General features: G+C 48.3%; 1 protein-coding gene and 1 pseudogene across 5 annotated transcripts in view; one reads left to right on the top strand and one right to left on the bottom strand.

Annotated features, from left to right (window-relative positions):
* DGCR2 (DiGeorge syndrome critical region gene 2) overlaps positions 1–18749 on the top strand; it is an 86697-nt gene that overhangs the window by 17152 nt on the left and 50796 nt on the right. For 3 of the 5 annotated variants that reach the window (XM_069496704.1, XM_069496701.1, XM_069496702.1), the window contains exon 2: positions 16616–16738. The exons of the other annotated variants lie outside the window; for them this stretch is intronic. In XM_069496704.1, the coding sequence (XP_069352805.1) occupies positions 16616–16738 (123 nt within the window). The remainder of the gene's footprint in view (positions 1–16615; positions 16739–18749) is intronic. 5 annotated transcript variants of the gene reach the window in all.
* On the bottom strand, positions 8809–12037 carry LOC138401532 (tubulin alpha-1C chain-like; annotated as a pseudogene).

Raw genomic sequence — 18749 nt, 5'->3', positions numbered from 1 at the left:
GGACTGGCAAGTCTGGCCCTGGCCCTCTGAGTCAGAATGCAGGCTGTCCCGGCCAGGGTGGCTGTGCTGGCTTCGGGTGAAAAAGCAGAGCCTGGTGCCCAGAGCCTGGCGTCCTGTGCCTGTTCTGCTGCTGCCAGCTGGATGTGGGACACTGAGCAGGTGGGTCAGCCCTTCTGGGAAGGAAGCTGGCTGCACTAGCCGGGGGGTTCGGTGGGTAGAACAGCCTCGGGCCTGCCTGCCTGCCTTCATTTTGCTCATGAAACATCCCGTCCTTTCATTTTCCACGAGCTGCACACGCCTCGCTCCCTTTCGAACTCTGGGCCCTCATGGGTGAGAGTCACCGGTCAGCTGGTGTCTGCACTCCTTGCAGCTTGCGGTGCAGATGCTGGCGTTTGTGGTGCTGCCACCTGGTGATTGGCAGCGCGGAGGGTGCCCAGGCCTCCTGGGAGCAGCCGTCTTATCTGGGCTTCACTGCCGAGGCACAGTGGCAGGCCACGCCCCTGCCCAGTTTCTGTCCCCTGTGCTCCCTTTGCCCACGTGGGTCCCTGCCGGAGCGTTCGCCTCTGCCGAGGGCTCCTGCGATGTGAGAGCTTGGCGACAGAGTGCGCATGGAGTGATTTTCTCCCTTGGGCCTCATGACCACTAGGGAAGTCGGGCGGGCAGGACAGGGCACGGACGACCCCCTGCATGCTTTACAGATGAAGGCATGAAGCCCAGCGGTCCTGCGTACTTGTCCTGCGGTCCAGGAGCTGGGGCTTCTTTCCAAGCTGATCCCCCTACATCGTGCGGGAAGCCGTCGGGCAGGGACGGTGCGGGCAGGCCTGCTGGTGCTGTGGGCACGAGGCAGCTACTGGGAAGGGGCTGCAGGGGACTGGCAGGCTGGGGGGCCCCCTCGCCTCCATGAAAGGGCAGATGGCATTTAGAACACTCTGTAGAGAAGGCCGGGAGTTTGTAATACGATCACAGTTTATTCTAGAATCCTCTGCGCGCTGTTTTGAATGCTTGTTTGTGCTTTCCCGGACTTCCTAGCTCCGCCCCCAGGTCAGCTGCGGATCGCCATTCTGATGAGGCGCTCCTCCGTCACCAGTTGCGTCCCTTCCTGGGACCGCGTCCCTAGGGACCGCAGGGCATCCCGGGAAGCCGTCTGGTCCTGAAGTCCCTCCAGGCCCACTGAGTAGAGTGCTCCTCCGGAAGCCGCATTCTCCCTTCCCTGCTGGGTGGCACTTGTTCAGGACAGGCCCGTGCCAGAGGCTTGGTTCAGGTGCTGCCCACCTCTGAGGCCCCATTCAAGGCCCCTATTATTCACGCTCTTACCTCAGGACAGAGGTCACCCTCCATTCAGTAGGCCACTTAGCAGGATGCCCTGGGTTTTGTATTTTATATATCTGTGTTATCCGACAGTGGTCTCTGTCCTCTCTTGAAGGCGTCCAGAAAAGAGACTGCTGGTCTAGGTAGAACCCAGTGTCTACAGGAACCATTCTCCTAGAGTCGCTTGGTCACTTGACCAGCAGCCTAGCCAGCCCTTGCTTTCGGATCCCCTCTCCTGTGCGGCAGATTTGAAATGTGATGCTGGACAAATCTCCCGTTCCCAGTAGCGCCATGTGTAGTGGGCGGAATGAGACCCGCAGAAAAGCCTCCCTTGGAAGCAGCTGCTAGCTCTTTCCAGGCGGAATGTCTGAGTGTTGGAGGCTGCACTGCTCAGCCAGAGACACTGGGACCTCCTGTCCTGGGTGCGCCGGAGTGGGTGACCACTGCTGGTGCAGAGGGCTGCGTCTAAGGGGGTCTCAGACCACGGTGGTGGAGACCCATGCGAGTGGGCTGTGGGAGGAGGTAGGCTAGAATTTTCTCCTGCATTTCTTTCCTTCTTTATTTTTTTTTATGAGTACTGGCTGTGTGATCTGTACTTTGCTGAAAATGTTTTGGTTTCCTGAGCGATGTGACTATGGGCACATGCTTCTGTTCGTACTCTATTCTCCTCCTATTCTTTATGGGTAAATGTTGAACAGAAATCAATTCCAGACAATTTAGGCAGTATACCAGATTTCACGCAGTAATTTGAGACAGCTCAGTTTACATAATTTAAAAGTAGGCCAAGGCTTGCTGACAAAGAAGAAATTGAATTTAGAGAAAGAATCTGTATTGCAGAATCTCCTGAATTTCTGCAGGGCTTGAATCCTCCAATTCCCAAACATTGCCTGGTCTAAAGCAGTGGCTCTCCATGTGTGCCCAAGGGTCTCGGGGTGGGGGGGGGGGGGTCCCTGACCCTTTCAGGGGTGCCACGAGGTCAAAACATTTCCATCATAATGTCAAGGTGTCATTTGTCCCTTTCATTCTCTTACAAGCGTAAAGTGGCATTAAGCACATTCAGGATGTGTAACCATTACTACTGCCCATTTCCAGAACCTTTTCACCGTCCCAAACAGAAATTTTATACCCATTAGATAGTAACTCCCCATTCCCCTGACCCCAAGCCCCTGGCAACCACCATTCTACTTTCTGCCTTTATGACTTTGACTTCTCTAGGGACCTCACGTAAGTGGCATCCTAAAGCATTTGCGGCTTTGTGTCTGGCTTCTTTCAGTGAGCGCAGTCGAAAGAAGGTTCGTTCGTGCTGTAGAACGTGTCGGGATTTTCTTCTTTTTATGGCTGCTCACATGCCCTTTTGAAGTAACGCAGCACTCCACGACTTGGCTGCCCGTGGGTAGCGCACACCTGTTCCCTTTTACAGCTGAGTAATACTCTTGCGTAGAGGCACCACATTGTGTTTGTCCGTTCACCTGTTACAGCCATTCGGGCTGTTTCTGCTGCTTGGCCGTTGTGAAGACTGCTGCTGTGAACATCCGTGTGCAGGTATCTGTTTGAGTCCCTGCTTTCAGTTCTCTGGGTCACACGCCTGTGAGTGGAATTGCTGGGTCCTGTGATAATTTGCTGTTTAACCTCTGAGCATGTACTTGGGATTCTTGTGTCTAAAAAGTTGCCCGTTTTAATTTCTGATACAGTAAACATTGGTAAATAAAACCAGATAAGCGATAGCTCTGTGGGGTCTCCAGTAGTTTTAAGTGTGTAAGGAGTCTGGGGACAGAGAAGTGTAGGGACTGCTGGTGTGTTGGGCCTTCTTGTTTTGGGACTGTGGCCTTGCGTTGGTGTGATGAGGGCACAGGTCATTTCCTAAAGCAGCAGCCGTCCGTTGGCTGGGAAGAGCTGGCCTGCTTCTCCCGTGTTACCACAGAGAGACAGTCATCACAGGAAGGCCTGGGACAGGGCCTTGCAAGGCTGGCAGTGGGGAGAAGAGGTGTGGCAGAAATCGTGCTGCTTGCTTACAGAGGAATTGGGGAGGATATTGAGACAGGAAGGAAGGAAATGTTGATACACAGCTCAGGCGATGCCGGTTCAGCCCATCAGAGTCACCGCCCGCCCTGTGTGTGACGCAAGCTGTGTAAAGTCCTGGGGTTGGCCTGCTCTGTTCACTGCCACAGCCCTGTCATCTGGAGAATTGCCTGGCACAAAGTAGGCTCAGGTGTTAACCAGTGACCTCCATCTTCAGCTGTTTCCGGAACAGCCCCTGTACTACAGGTGGATCAGGAAGGGAGAGAAGCTTCCCTGTTGGAGAACTGTTGTTGGCACTTTGTTGTCTACTGGCAGAAATGGGAAGATGTTTGAGCAGTGCAGCTCACCAGGCGTTCAGCACGGGCCTCCCTGTGCTGGGTGTTGGTGGGGGGTGTGGGGTGTGGGGTGGGGATAAAGATGATGTCCCTATACGTATACTCCAGAACAGGGTCTGGCGAACCACACCTGCAGCTGGGCACTTTTTTTTTTTTTTTTGCTTTGACATAAAGCTTTATTGGGACACAATTGTGCCCAGGGATTCATATATTATCTGTGGGTGCGCTGGCTCTGCAGCAGCAGGGTTGAGTAGGTGTGACAGAGACAGTGGTGGCCTGCACAGATGGAAATACTTACCATTCGGCTCTTGAAGAAAAAGTGTGCTGACCCTGCTGGAAATGGAAGACAGGATCAGAGGAGAGCTGCCTGGTAAAGCAGGGCTGGGCTGCCAAGTCAGGCCCCGATAGGGGAGTTTGGGAAAGGGTTCCTGGAAGATGGGGTGTCTTGGAACCTGGGGAGCAGGGATGCCATGGACTAAGGCCCAGCAGTGGGGAGCCCAGATGTGTTCAGGATGTAGCAAGACAAACATCTGCTGATAGCTTTTCGCTCTCTTCTTCTTTTTTTTTTTTTGAGACAGAGTTTCACTCTGTTGCCCGGGCTAGAGTGCCGTGGCGTCAGCCTAGCTCACAGCAACCTCAAACTCCTGGGCCCAAGTAATCCTTCTGCCTCAGCCTCCCGAGTAGCTGGGACTACAGGTGTGTGCCACCGCGCCTGACCTTCCCCCTCTTCTGATAGCTATTTTAAAAAAATCTTTGGGAGGAGTATAAAGAAAAGGCCAGAAAGCTCATATGGGGCTGTTTTAGCCAGATCTGTCTGGTTGTAAGAATTCGAGGTAGTGCATTGAAATTTTTATAGGCCTTAGTGTATGATTTGCCTCAGGAGATTTGAAGGGCTAATCTGATATGAACTATGAATTTGCTTTGACTGAACAGTATCATAGCTTTTTTGATAGAATGGACACTGTTAAAAATGTTCTGCTGGGCGTGATGGTGCGCCCCGGTAACCTCAGCTACTCCAGAGGCTGAGGCAGGAGAACCCTTGAGCCGAGGAGTTCAAGGCTGTGGGAGGCTGTGATTGCGTCTGTGAACAGCCACTGCAGTCCAGCCTGGGCAACAAAGAGACACCCAGTCTCAAAAAAAGAAAAGTTCTGTTGCTAAATATTTATTTAGGGAATGAACTCTTTCTCAATATGAATAGTTTGGGAAATTAGAACTCTTTAACATAAAACTGGGAGACCTTGAGTACTTTGGGAGGAATGGGGTGTTTCAGCTCAGTTGCAGGTAGGGGGTGCAGACTGTGGGCCGGAAGGTGCCATCCCAGTTGCTGATTCACTCGCTAAGCAGTTCTCCAGCGCCAGTCATGGGGTAAGCCCTGAGTTTATAACTGTGGAGAAGACCTGGCTCCTGCCCACAGGGCGGGTGGGATCCAGAAGGCCAAGCCTCTCTTGTCCAGAGGAAGAAGTGGGTTGGGCAGGCCATGAGTTGATCTTTCTTTTTTTTTTTTAAGTTGGAGTCTCTGTTGCCAGGGCTGGAGTGCAGTGGTATGATCATAGCTCACTGCAACCTCAAACTCCTGGACTCAAGCCATCCTCCTGCCTCAGCCTCCCAAGCAGCGGGGACTACAGGCGCACCACTGTACCCAGCTCTCATTCAGTGTTTTTAAAGAAACTGTCAAATTGTTTTCCAAAGTAGTTGTGCCATTTTACATTCCCACTGGCAATGAGTTCCGCTTGTTTTACTTACTTGCCAACACTTTAAATTTTAGCCATTCTAATAAGTATGTAATACTATCTCTTTGTGGTTTCAATTTGCATTTCTTTAATGACTAATGATGTTGAGCATCTTTTTATGTGCTTATTTGCCATCTGTTTATCTTTGGGTAAGTGAGCATTAAAATCTTTTGCCTATTTTAAAAATTGGGTTGTTTTCTTTTTATTGAAATTTGAGAGTACTTTATATACTGTGGATGCAAGACTTTATCAGATATGTGATTTGCAGGGGTTTTCTTTCTGTACGTGGCTCGTGTTTTTATTCTCTCAACAGTGTCTTTTGAAGAACAAAAGTTCTAATTTTGATGTCTATCACCTTTTTCTTTTATGGATCACGTTTGTGGTATATGTATCTAAGAAATCTTGCCTAAACTAAGGTCACAAAGACTTTGTGTGTTTTCCTCTTTGAGTTTTATGGCTGTAGGCTTTACAGTCAGTCCTGTGATTTATTTTGAGTTAATTTTTGTCTGTAGTGCAAGGAATGGATCAAACTATGTCCTCCTTCTCCTCCACCCACCCCCTCCTCCTCTGCCAGTGTCTCAGTACCACTGTGAGAAGAGAGTTCTTTCCCCAGTGAATTGCCTTCGCACCTTTGACATAATTGGTTACTCATGTACAGCGTAGGTCTGTTTCCGTACTCTTTTCTGTTCCACTGATTTCTTTTTAATTTTTAAATTAATTAATTTATTTTATTTTATTTTATTTTTTAAGACAGAGTCTCGCTTTGTTGCCCGGGCTAGAGTGAATACCATGGCTTCTGTCTAGCTCACAGCAACCTCAAACTCCTGGGCTCAAGTGATCCTCCTGCCTCAGCCTCCGGAGTACCTGGGACTACAGGCATGTGCCACCACGCCTGGCTAATTTTTTGTTTCTATTTTTAGTTGATTGGCTAATTTTTTTTCTATTTTTAGTAGAGACAGGGTCTCGCTCTTGCTCAGGCTGGTCTGGAACTCCTGACCTCAAGTGATCCTCCCACCTCGGCCTCTCAGAGTGCTAGGATTACAGGCGTGAGCCACCGTGCCCGGCCTAAATTAATTTATTTTTAATTAGTGTATTTTTTAAATTTCAAAATTTTAATGGGATACAAATGTCTTTGTTACATAGAAACATTGTGTAATGCTCAAGTCAGGGGTTTTAGTGTGCCCATCACCAGAATAGTGTTCATTGTACCTGATAGGTAAGTTTTTGCCCCTCACCTCCTTCCCACCATCCCCCTTCTTGGTTTCTAATGTCCTTTATATCTCTCTTTATATCTCTTTGTGCCCATGTGTGCCCATTGTTTAGCTCCCACTTATTAGTGAGAACATGTGGTGTTTGTTTTTCCATTCCTGAGATACTTCATTTGCAGTAATGGGTTCCACTGGGTGTTTTTTTTTTTTTTTTTTTGGAGACAGAATCTTGCTCTGTTGCCCCGTCTAGAATGCAGTGGTGTCATCAAAGCTCACTGCAGCCTCAAGCTCCTGGCCTCAAGAGATCCTCCTGTCTCAGCCCGCAGAGTAGCTGGGACTACGGGGGTGCGCCATCATGCCTGGCTAATTTTTCTGTTTTTTATAGAGACGGGGGTCTCACTCTTGCTCAGGCTACTCGCGAACTCCTGACCTCAAGTGATCCTCCGGTCTCGGCCTTCCAGAGTGCTGGGATTACAGGCGTGAGCCACCGCGCCCGGCCTCCATTGGTCTTGATGCCTGTTTGATGGTTATGCCACACTGTCTGATTACTGTCCCTTTGTCGTGAGTGCTGAAGTCAACTAACGTAAGTCCCCCAATGTTATTCTTTCTTTTCAAAATTGTTTCGGGGCCGGGCGCGGTGGCTCATGCCCGTAATCCTAGCACTCTGGGAGGCCGAGGCGGGAGGATCGCTTGAGGTCAGGAGTTCGAGACCAGCCTAAGCAAGAGCGAGACCCCGTCTCTACTAAAAATAGAAAGAAATGATTTGGACAGCTAAAAATATATATATACAGAAAAAATTAGCTGGGCATGGTGGTGCATGCCTGTAGTCCCAGCTACTCGGGAGGCTGAGGCAGGAGGATTGCCTGAGCCCAGGAGTTTGAGGTTGCTGTGAGTTAGGCTGACGCCATGGCACTCTAGCCAGGGCAACAGAGTGAGACTCTTGTCTCAAGAAAAAAAAAAAAAAAAATTGTTTCGGGTATTCTAAGTCCCTTGCATTTCCATATGAATTTTAGGGTTAGTTTGTCAATTTCTGTAAAAAGTCCTACTTAAATATTGACTGGGGTTACATTGAATCTGTAGATCAATTTGGGTAAAATTGGTATCTTAACAGTTTTGAATCTACTGATCCATGAACACTGTATATCCTCCCTAAAGGTTTAGGTCTTTTAAAAATTTCTCTGAACAATATTTAAAATTTTCAATGTATAGGACTTCACATCTTTTGTTAGATTTATTCCTGCTTTTTTTTTTTTTATTTTTTCATGCTCTTATTAATGGTAATTTTTTTAATATGTGAATTTCTGGTAGAATTTGTATAGAATTGGTATTACTTCTTCCTTAAATATTTGGTGGAATTTTCCAGTGAATTTTCTTTTGTGCCTGGAATTTTCTTTATGTGAAGGTTTTTAACTGAAAATTCAATTTCTTTTTTCTCTCGTGCTTTTTTTTTTTTTTTTAAGACACAGTCTTGCTTTGTCACCCGGGTTAGAGTACAGTATCGCTCATGCAGCCTCAAACTCCTGGGCTCAGGGCATCCTCTCACTTCAGCTTCGGGAGTGGCTGGGACTGCACACCACCACACCCAGCTATTTATTTGTCTATTTTTTCCAGGGATGAGGTTTCACTCACTGTGTTGCCCATGCTGGTCTCGAACTCCTGGGCCCACGTGATTCTCCTGCCTCAGCCTCCTGAGTAGCTGGGATTACAGCTCAATTCCTTTTACAGCTATAGGGCTATTCAGGTTATTGATTTCTTTTTGAGTGAGCTTTGTGCATTTCATCTTTCAGGGAGTTTGTACATTTCACCTACATTGTCACATTTATTGACATGAAGTCATTCATACTATTCCTTTATTCTTCACCCTCTCCTTTATTATCTTTTTTAATTTCTCTGGAATCTGTAGTGATGACACTGATAGTGATATTTTGTGATTTTTATTTTTTTCTAATCAGTCTAGCTAGAAATTTATTAATGTTACATTGATCTCAATAAAACAGCTTTGGTTTTCATTATTTGCTCTACTTTTGTTTTTATTTTCATCGCTTTCCACTCTAATCTTTATTATTTTTTATTGCCGAGTTTCATTTGCTCTTTTTTTAAAAATGGAGACATCACTGTTATTGATAGTTTAGGGCTACAATAGGCAGTTTTGCAGAACAGAAATTAGACAGTCCCAAAACAACAGAGTATAAAATTGTAGCAGACAGCTTAATACTCTTCACCCTCATCCTCTCCTTCAGTGCTATCTACGCCAACCTCATAATCCTTTTCAAGGACAGACATGTCCTCGTGAGCCTCAGAAAATTCTCCTTCCTCCATCCCCTCACCCACATAGCAGTGAACAAAGCCACACGTAGCATCTGTCAGGTCCGGCTTGTGGTCCCGGCGAGCCCCGGCCTCATGCTCAGCATGCACACAGCTCGCTCTGCCTTGGCCAGGTCTCCACCAGGTTCTGCAGTGGAGGCTGGTAGTTGATGCCAACCCTGAAGCCAGAGGGGCACCAATCCACAAGCTGGATGGTACGCTTGGTCTTGGTGCTGGCGATGGCAGCACTGACATCTTTGGGAACCACATCCCCATGGTACAACAGGCAGTAAACCGTGTATTAGGTCACTAAATATGAAATGTTCAATTTTGAATCAAAAGTCTAGCTCATTATATCTCAAACAAGAAGCAGTACAATGAATCAAAGCATGTGCCTAAACTATTGACACAGTTTTGCCATCTTAATGGTAGTTTGTTGATGTCAGCAGTGAGGAAGCCTGGAGAGTGAGTGGCAGTTACGGAAATTGTGAAAGGCATTTTCCACAGCTTGTTGAGAACTGAATATTTTTCCTTGCAAGAAGTGGTCCAAAGCCTGGAAGAAATGATAGTCAGTTGGTGCAAGGTCTGGTGAGTACGGTATGTGACAGTTTCCAAGTCCAGCCTCTCTAGTTTGAGCAATGTTGTTTTTTGCAACATGTAGTCTTTTTTTTTTTTTTTTTTTTTTTTTTTTGAGACAGAGTCTCACTCTCTTGCCCGGGCTAGAGTGCTGTGGCATCAGCCTAGCTCACAGCAACCTCAAACTCCTGGGCTCAAGCAATCCTCCTGCCTCAGCCTCCCGGGTAGCTGGGACTACAGGCATGCGCCACCATGCCCGGCTGATTTTTTCTATATATTTTTAGTTGTCCGGCTAATTTCTTTCTATCTTTAGTAGAGACAAGGTCTCCCCCTTGATCAGGCTGGTCTCGAACTCCTGAGCTCAAGCGATCCTCCCGCCTCGGCCTCTGCAACATGTGGTCTTGCAAGAGGATTGGCCTGTATTTATTGACCAATCTCGGCTGCCTAATCGCAAGCATCCTCATCATTTCATCCAATTGGTTGCAGTAGACATCCTCTGTGATCGATTGACCAGGTTTCATGAGGCCGTAATGGATAATACCAGCGCTGGACCAAACAGACACCATTAGCTTTTTTGGATCAATATTCGATTTTGGACTGTGTTTCAGCACTTCGTCTTTATCCAACCATTGTGCGGAATGCTTGCAATTGGCAAAAAGAATCCATTTTTCATCACACATAACAACATGGTGTAGAAATGGTTCACCTTTATGTCATGACAGCAAAGAAAGGCAAGCTTCAAGATGATTTCTCTTCCCACGCTCGTTTAATTCATGGGGTACCCATTTATCCAGCTTTTTTACTTTGCCTGTTTGTTTCGAATGGTCCAATATTGTTGGAATAGTAACATCAAACCTTGCTGCTAATTCACGCTTAGGTTGAGATGGATTCGTTTCCACTATAGCTTTCGGCTCATTATCCACCTTGATCTCAGGTCACCCACATGGCTCATTTTCAAGATTAAAATCACCAGAATGGAACTTCTCAAATCATCATAGTGCTGTGTGTTCATTAGCCACATCCTTCCCAAACACTTCATTGATACTTCGTGCTGTCTGGGCTGCATTGGTTTCACAACGGAACTCACATTTAAAAAATAACGTGGACCGGGTGCGGTGGCTCACGCCTGTAATCCTAGCACTCTGGGAGGCCGAGGTGGGTGGATCGCTCAAGGTCAGGAGTTCGAGACCAGCCCCGTCTTTACTAAAAAATAGAGAGAAATTATCTGGCCAACTAAAAAAAAAAATATATATATATATATATATATATAAAAATTAGCCGGGCATGGTGGCACATGCCTGTAGTCCCAGCTACTCGGGAGGCTAAGGCAGTAGGATCGCTTAAGCCCAGAAGTTTGAGGTTGCTGTGAGCTAGGCTGACGCCAGGGCACTCTAGCCTGGGCGGCAAAGCGAGACTCTGTCTCAAAAACAAAACAAAACAAAACAAAAAAATAACGTGAATTTCTGACTTACCCATGGTTTCACAAAAATTACTCTAAAAACATTTGAATGATAATCGCAAGCCAAAATGTGCATTTGAAAGCATGAGGATGTACCTTCACGATAAAAATAAAACAAGAAGTGTCAAAGTGAAATGTCAGAGGTATCAACTGTCAAATTTAGTACTTAAGGAAATTGGACATTCCATACCTAAACTAATACTTGCCATGGTGAGAGTCACATTTCACCGTGCGGTTGGCTGGCTCACAGCGAGTGTTGGTGGTCTGCTTCGGTAAGCTGTGCGTGGCAGGCATGACAGGTGCGTATGTGGCCAGAGGGAAGTGGATGTGGTGACTGGGCACCAGGCTGGTCTGGAATTCCAGCAGATCAACTTTCAGGGCTCCGTGAAATCTGAGGGAAACGGTGCTGGAGGACACAGTTTGGCTAATAAGGCGGTTAGTATGGAGGTCAAGCGCCCCACATCGATATTGTCATGACAGATGTCATAGATGGTCTCATTGTCTATACCATGAAGGCACAATCAGAGTGCTCCAGGGTGGTGTGGGTGGCGAGGGTGGGGTTGTAGGGCCCAGCGACAGCTGTGGAAACCTGGGGGTGGGTAGAAGGAGAACTCCAGCTTGGACTTCCTGCCGTAATCAACAGAGAGACGGTCCGTCAGCAGGGGCTGAACCCAGAGTAGTTCCCCCCACAGCGCTGTGAAAAAGCGAGAAGCCCTGGAGCCCTGTGCACTGGCTGGCCAGCTTGCGAATTTGGTCCAGGTCGAGGTCAGTGACCTCCTTGCCAGTGGTGTAGTGCCCGCGTGCACAGTTCCTGGCAGCATCTTCCTTGCCTGTGATGAGCTGCTCAGGGCGGAAGAGCTGGTGGGAGGTGCTAGTGCAAACTTTGTCAGTGACGGTGGGCTCCGAGCCTACAAACACTACCCTGGGCACGTGCTTGCCGGCACCGGTTTCACTGAAGAAGGTATTGAAGGAGTCATCTCCTCCCCCAGTGTTCTTGTCACTTGGCATCTGGCCATCCAGCTGGATGCTGTGTTCAGACAGCAGAGCTCCCAGCAGGCATTGCCAGCCTGGTCAATGTGGATGGAGATGCACTCACGCCTCACGGGCACTTGTGGGCTCTGCGGTGCTAGAGGAGTGGGAGGGATTGCAACACTAACAGACTAGCTGGGAGTCGGGGCTGGGGGAGCGGAGAAGCAGTGAATATGTTTGTTTATTTATTTATTTATTTTTGAGACAAGGTCTTGCTGTGTTGCCTAGGCTGGTCTTGAACTCCTGAGCTCAAGCAGTCTTCCAGTCTCAGCCTCCCAAAGTGCTGGGATTACAGGCTAAGCCACCATGTCTGGCTTTTTTGTTTGTTTTTTTTTTAAAGAGACAAGCTCTCACTCTGTCACCCAGGCTGGCGTGCAGTGGCCTGATCACAGCTCACTGTTGACTTGGCTTCCTGGGCTCAAAGGATCTTTCTGCCTCAGCTTCCCTAGTGGCTGGGACTACAGGTATGTGCCACCATACCCGGCTAATTTTTAAAATTATTTTTAGAGATGGGATCTTGGTGTGTTGCCCAGGCTGCTGTAGAACTCCTGGCCTCAAGCAGTCCTCCCACTTTAGCCTCCCGAGTTGCTGGGGTTACAGGTGCAAGCCACTGCTCCCAGCACTCTTTTCTAATTCCTTAAAGTGGCAACTGAGGTTATGGATTTGAGATCTTTCTTTTGTTCCAGCGTAGGCAAAAAAAGGAGTCTACTGCTATAAATTAGCCTGAAAACTGCATTCCAGAAATTTTCATTAATTTAAAATACTTTCTCATTTCCCTTTTGATTTCTTCTTTGATCCATGGGCTATTCAGAAATGTGTTAGTTTTTGTATAGTTGGGGATTTTCCAGGTATCTTCTGTTGTTGATTTTTAAATTTAATTTAATTGTGGTCAGACAACATACTTGTCATGATTTGAGTCATTTTAAATTTATTGAGACCTGTTTTATGGCTTGTAGTATTATCTATGCGGAGACTCAAAAAGCTTGTGGAAAAATGGAATTGAAAGATAAAAAATATAAATTTTATTTCTCAACAGAAGCTCCATTAAGGTGAAGACACTTTTGTAAGGGATGATACCAGCCATTTAGTCCATCCCAAAAGAACTGAGGGTCCCGGGAATTTAGCCATGTCACTCATTGTAGTCTCTTTTCCATTCACTGAAGAAAGATGGGTGCCCTTTACGGATTTTTTAAGATTAGGAAACAAAAAGAAGTCAGAAGGAGCCAAATCAGGACTATAAGGTGGGTGCCTAATGACTTCCCGTCGAAACTCTCACAGATTTGCCCTTGTTTGGTGAATGGAATGAGCAGGAGAGCAGCCTGGGTCTGGAGGACCCTCGGGGAAGCCTTCCTGGGCATTTTTCTGCTAAAGCTTTGGCTAACTTTCTCAAAACACTCTCCTATCAAGCAGATTTTATCGTTCTTTGGCCCTTTAGAAAACCAGTAAGCAAAATGCCTTGAACATCTCCAAACATTGTTCTTCTTTTTTTTTTGAGACAGAGTCTGGCTCTGTTGCCCGGGCTAGAGTGCCGTGGTGTCAGCCTAGCTCATAGCAACCTCAAACTCCTGGGCTCAAGCGATCCTCCTGCCTCAGCCTCCCGAGTAGCTGGGACCACAGGCATGCGCCACCATGCCCGGCTAATTTTTTCTATTTTTAGTAGAGATGGGGTCTCGCTCTTGCTCAGGCTGATCTCCTGATCTCAAGCGATCCTCCCGCCTCGGCCTCCCAGAGTGCTGGGGTTACAGGCGGGGGCCACCACGCCCGGCCTATCCCCAAAGGTTGTTGCCATGACCTTTACTCTTGACCAGTCTGCTTTTGCTGTGACTGGACCACGCCCACCTCTGGGTAGCGATGGCTTTGATGGTGCTTTGTCTTCTCGTGCTGGTAAAGCCTGTTTCATCTCCTGTCACAGTTCTTCAAAGAAGTGCTTCAGGACTTTGATCCCACTTATTTAAGATTTCTGTTGAAAGTTCTGGGCTGGGTGTGGTTCATGCCTGTAATCCCAGCACTTTGGGAGGCCGAGGTGGGAGGATCAGTTGAGACCAGCAGTGTGTGGTTGTAGTGATGACACCACTGCACTCCAGCCTGGGTGACAGAGGGAGACCCTGCCTCAAAAAAAGAAAAAAAGAAAGTTCTCTTGTCTGCAGCTGACCTGCGCATAACGGTTTTGGCATCCATTGAATGGAAAGTTTGTTTGATTTTTTTGGTCAGAATAGTGTAAGCTGCACCAATTGAGATGTCTGTAGTATTGACTGTTTCTGCTGTAAAGTGTTGGTCCTCTTCAATGAGGGCCTGAAAAAGCTTAATTTTTTTCCTCACAAATTGATGTGGATGGTCTGCCATGGCGGACTTCCTCTTTTACATTGTCTTGTCCCTTCTTAAAACGAGTTAGCCACTTGTACACTGCTGATTTCTTTGGGGCATTGTCCCATAAACTTTTTGTAAAGCATCATTGATTTCACCATTCTTCTATTGAAGCTTCATAAATTTAATGTGTTTTTGCTTCATTTTTATCAGAATTTATGTTGCTCTGATAGGGGCTCTGTTAAATCTGATGTCTTTTCCTTTTCAGTGCCTCAAACTAGATCCTATTCAGACAGGTTATAACAAATTAGTATGAGTTTTATTTTGGTGCAAAAAATTTTGAAACCCAGTTTTTTCATAATACGCATTTGCCATGAACTTGTTGATGATCCCTTATATTATGATCAATGTTACGAGCACATTTGGAAAGAGTGTCTGTTCTGCTGTCCCGGATGGAGTGTTCTATAAATGTCAGTTGACAGTGGTGTTCAGGTTGTATCCTTGCTGATTTTCTGTCTGCTTGTTCTGTTGACAGGGGTATTGAAATCTGACTGTATTTGTGGATTTGTCTAGCAGGTATAGCAGTTTGTCTTCATGCATTTTGAAGTTCTGTTTAATAGATGCATAAACATTTAGGATTATGTCCTCTTGATGAATCAACACCTTTATCATTGTTCAATGACTTTCTTTATTCCTGGTAATATTACTTGCTTTGAAGTCTACTTTGTGTGATATTAATATAGCCACTCCAGCTACCTTTTCATCAGTGTTAACTTGATATATCTTTTTCCATTCTTTTATTTTTACCTATTTTCATCATTTTATAAAGTTTCTTTTAGGCAATATGTCGTTGCATCTTGTTTTTTTACCTATCTGACAAATTCTGCCTTTCAGTTGGGGTGTTTAGAATACATTTTCTCTTTGGCTGCTCTTAAGATTTTTCCCTATCACTGGTTTTGGGCAGTTCCATTCCAATTTGACTTGGAGTCATTTTCTTTATGTTTCTGGTACTTGGGGTTCATTGAGCTCCTTGGATTTGTGGGTTTATAGTTTTTGTTAAATTGGGAATTTTTTTGCCATTGTTTTGTCAAATATTTTGACCGTTGCCCACTCTGGTGACATGTATGTGCCCCACTCTGGGTGTGTGGAGTTGTTCCCCAGCTCGCTGATGTCTGCACGTTCTTTCTGGTCTTTTTCATTTTGCGTTTTAGTTCAGAGAGTTTCTATTGTTATGTCTTCAAGTCACTGATCTTTTCTTCTACAAAGTCTAATCTGTTGGTCCTCTGCAGTGTGTTTTTCACCTCAGGTGCTGTAGTTTCATCTCTAGGTAGCAGGTTCTTAAAGGGTCAGACAGTAAATGCTTTCAGGCTTGCAGGCCATAGCGTCTCTCAGCTCTGCTGCAGTAGCTCAAGAGCAGCCATAGATGATACGTGTTTGTGGCTGTGTGCCAATAAAACTTTATTTAAAAAACAGGTGGAAAGGGCAGGATTTGGTCTGTGGACTACGATTTGCTGACCCCAACCTCAGTTCGAGCTGTTACTCTGCTGAGTTATTTAATACTTCCCGCTGGTCCCCGTGTTATGTACAGTTGCTCCCAGAAACCATGGCCAGATTTACCTTGCTTAAAACACAGGTCCTCTCACGTTGCTTACAGGCTGGGTAACCTCTGGCCCCCCACAACGTACTGAATAACGGTCTGGATGATCTTACCCTCAGAGCCTCCACGAGCGGGTCCTTCTGACATTCCCAGACGTATCTGCAGTGACTCCCCATCTGTCAGCTCACACAGTCTGCTTGGCATGCCCCCCCCATATTTCCGTAAGTCCTGCCTTTTCTGGGGTACTCTATTAACTCATGTCCCGTGTGAGACCATCGCCTTCCGCAGAAGCCCCGTTCGCATCCTGCGTCCTCCAGGAAGCACTGCAGAGCCCCGCAGCTGGAGGCGCTTTCTCCTGCCAGGTGTCGGGCACGCCGTGTGCACGCTCCAGCGGACACTGCCTCCCTTCGCTCTGTCAGAAACCTGTGTGTGTCCCCGCGCTGTCAGCCTAGGCTCTCAGGAGGTGAGAGGCGTGCCCTCTCGTCTGTCTGCTACAGCCCCGTGCAGAGCCCGACTCAGGGTACACGTATGAAGTGACTCATAACAGTCGTTGTCTGGGGGGGTCTTGCTCTGTTGGTTCTTGGCTCCTCCTTTGGGAACGTGTGTCCCGCCCGGCCTGCCGGAGGAGGTGGGCTGTGGGCTGCTGCCTGGTCTCCTCAGGACCTGGTGGCGGCAGTGCCGTTGCCCCTCCGGTCGATCTTCCTGCTGTCCCGTCCTCAACGGCCTCTTGCCCTTTGGTTCCACAGAGCTGCGGTGCAACCCCGGGCAGTTTGCCTGTCGCAGCGGCACCATCCAGTGCATCCCCCTCCCCTGGCAGTGTGACGGCTGGGTGACTTGTGAGGATGAGAGCGACGAAGCCGACTGTCCAGGTGAGTGTGTCGGGCAGGAGGCGTGCACGTGACCCTGCCTCTTGGTCGCAGCTGGGCAGCCGTGCCTCTCCCGCAGAGTGGAGACAGCGTGGCCTGGTGACCTGTGCTGTCTCCACGTTGGAAAGTTAGTTTGAGCTGACCCTCCCTCCCTCTTTCTTTCTCACGCTGTCTTTTTAAAAAATAGCTGCACAACATAGGCAGATCCCAGCACGTGTGAGACGGCAGGGCCCGGGCGTGGGGAGGCGAGCGGGGTGCCCAGGACACCACATTTAACAGAGGTGCTGCCGGCCCCGGACCTGCACAGCCCCTCGCATGAACCCCTCCTGGGGGGCTGAGCCCTTGCGCTTCTCTGGCCTCACCCTCGTCCTGGCTCTGGATGTGGGTGTCTCAAGACGTGGCTGGGATCGTGGCTAGCCAGGGTCCTGAGAGCGTGTGTTTCCGACTGGCCTCCGCGCTCCCTCCCCCTCCTGCCCATTCGCTGGTGACCTCGCACTCCTGGGCTTTCTCCTGGCCACGTGTGGCCTCCTGAAAATGGGTGGCCAGGCCGTACAAGGTCTGAGTCGTCGGTTTTCCACCTGGTTTCCACCCCAGCACCCTCCAGGAACATCACATACCATACAAATAACAGTATTCCCTACATCTGTCGTCCTCAGCTTGGGTTGGGTGGAAGGTGTAGCTTCTCGAACATGCTTGTGCGTGGATGTGTGAGACACACATACGTGCATACGCAGATTTAAGACTCTAGGGGTTCTGTGAAGCCCCTAAGCGGAAGATGTCTTACCCCAGCTTGAGAAACACAGGCCTAAGCGCTCACTCAGCCTGGCACTAAGACTCCTTCACAGTCGGGCAGAGGTCTACCTTGCCAGCCTGATGTAGCACTACTGCCCTTGCGGTGGCTCAGCTGGGCTGTTTCCCGCGTGCACCCCGTTACTGGTTTCCTAGCTGCATGCCTCCTCTGTGCCTTCCTGTCTTCCTGGGATCCCCTTACTCTGTTTCTGCGTGGACAAATCCTCCTGTCCCTCCAGGCCTGCCTTGGATGTCACCGCAGTGACATCTCTGGCTCCCCTGGCTGCATGTTGACCCCTTCCACCACCCAGCCTGTCCCTCTCGTCCAGCATCCAGAACTGCTGGTGATTCTCACCATTGCTGGGGCTCGTGCTTGAGCCCTCGTTCCGGACCACGAGTTCCCCAAGGGCAGGAAACTTTCCCCTTCCTCAGTGGGCCCTGGCCTAGCACGGGAAAGCTGTGCTGTAATTCCGATAGGCCCAGTGCTGAAGGAAAACTGATTGGTTCCAACCAGAGGGATCAGGTAGGGCATCAGATAGAGGATGACATTTGAGCTCTTTGAGGAGGTTCCAAAATCAGAAGCCGAGATGGTCTGACCAGGCTCTATTTGCCTGTTTAGAATGCTCCCTAGAGGGGACCCCTCCTAATCCTCTCCCGAGCTCATTCCTTCTCCTCCAGGTCATGCATGTCTTTGGGGGAGGTGTTTGCCTTTCCACATGAGGGTTTGAATGGTGGTGGCCCAGTCAGGAGCCCTGGGGCGTTCCTGTGTCCGGGAGCCCATCTGGGGGCTCCTTGGTCAAAGCGCAGCTGTGGGGTGCAGATGCTCTGTGTCGGTCAGCCTGGGGGGCCACATGGTCGTGGGTGGGAGCCTCGCCTGACCTGACTCCCAGGGTGAGACCGTATGCCCAGCCTCCTGGAGAATTTCCTGCAGAGAGAACCAGGTGGTTCTTGGCTTGCTTTCAAATGGAAGCATAGCTTATTCGCTGTTCTCAGAGTGTCACTTGGCTTTGCTTTTAAGGTTCTGTGTAATAGCCGTTGTGTTATAGATACTGAAAACAGCAGTAGCCGTCCGTGCTCGTGGTTGCTGTCTTGTTCATCTTGCTGTGGACTTGTTGAAGGCAAGGACTAGATCTGATTTCTCTTTTGGACCACACAGCCTAGCACAGAGGAGGGTCAGCTTTGTGCTTGTGTTTTGGCTTGAAGTTACATAGGTTGCCGTAGTTTT

Source organism: Eulemur rufifrons, chromosome 21, assembly GCF_041146395.1.
Source record: "Eulemur rufifrons isolate Redbay chromosome 21, OSU_ERuf_1, whole genome shotgun sequence".
NCBI classification, from domain to species: domain Eukaryota; kingdom Metazoa; phylum Chordata; class Mammalia; order Primates; family Lemuridae; genus Eulemur; species Eulemur rufifrons.
This window is presented reverse-complemented; position numbering and strand designations above follow the sequence as displayed.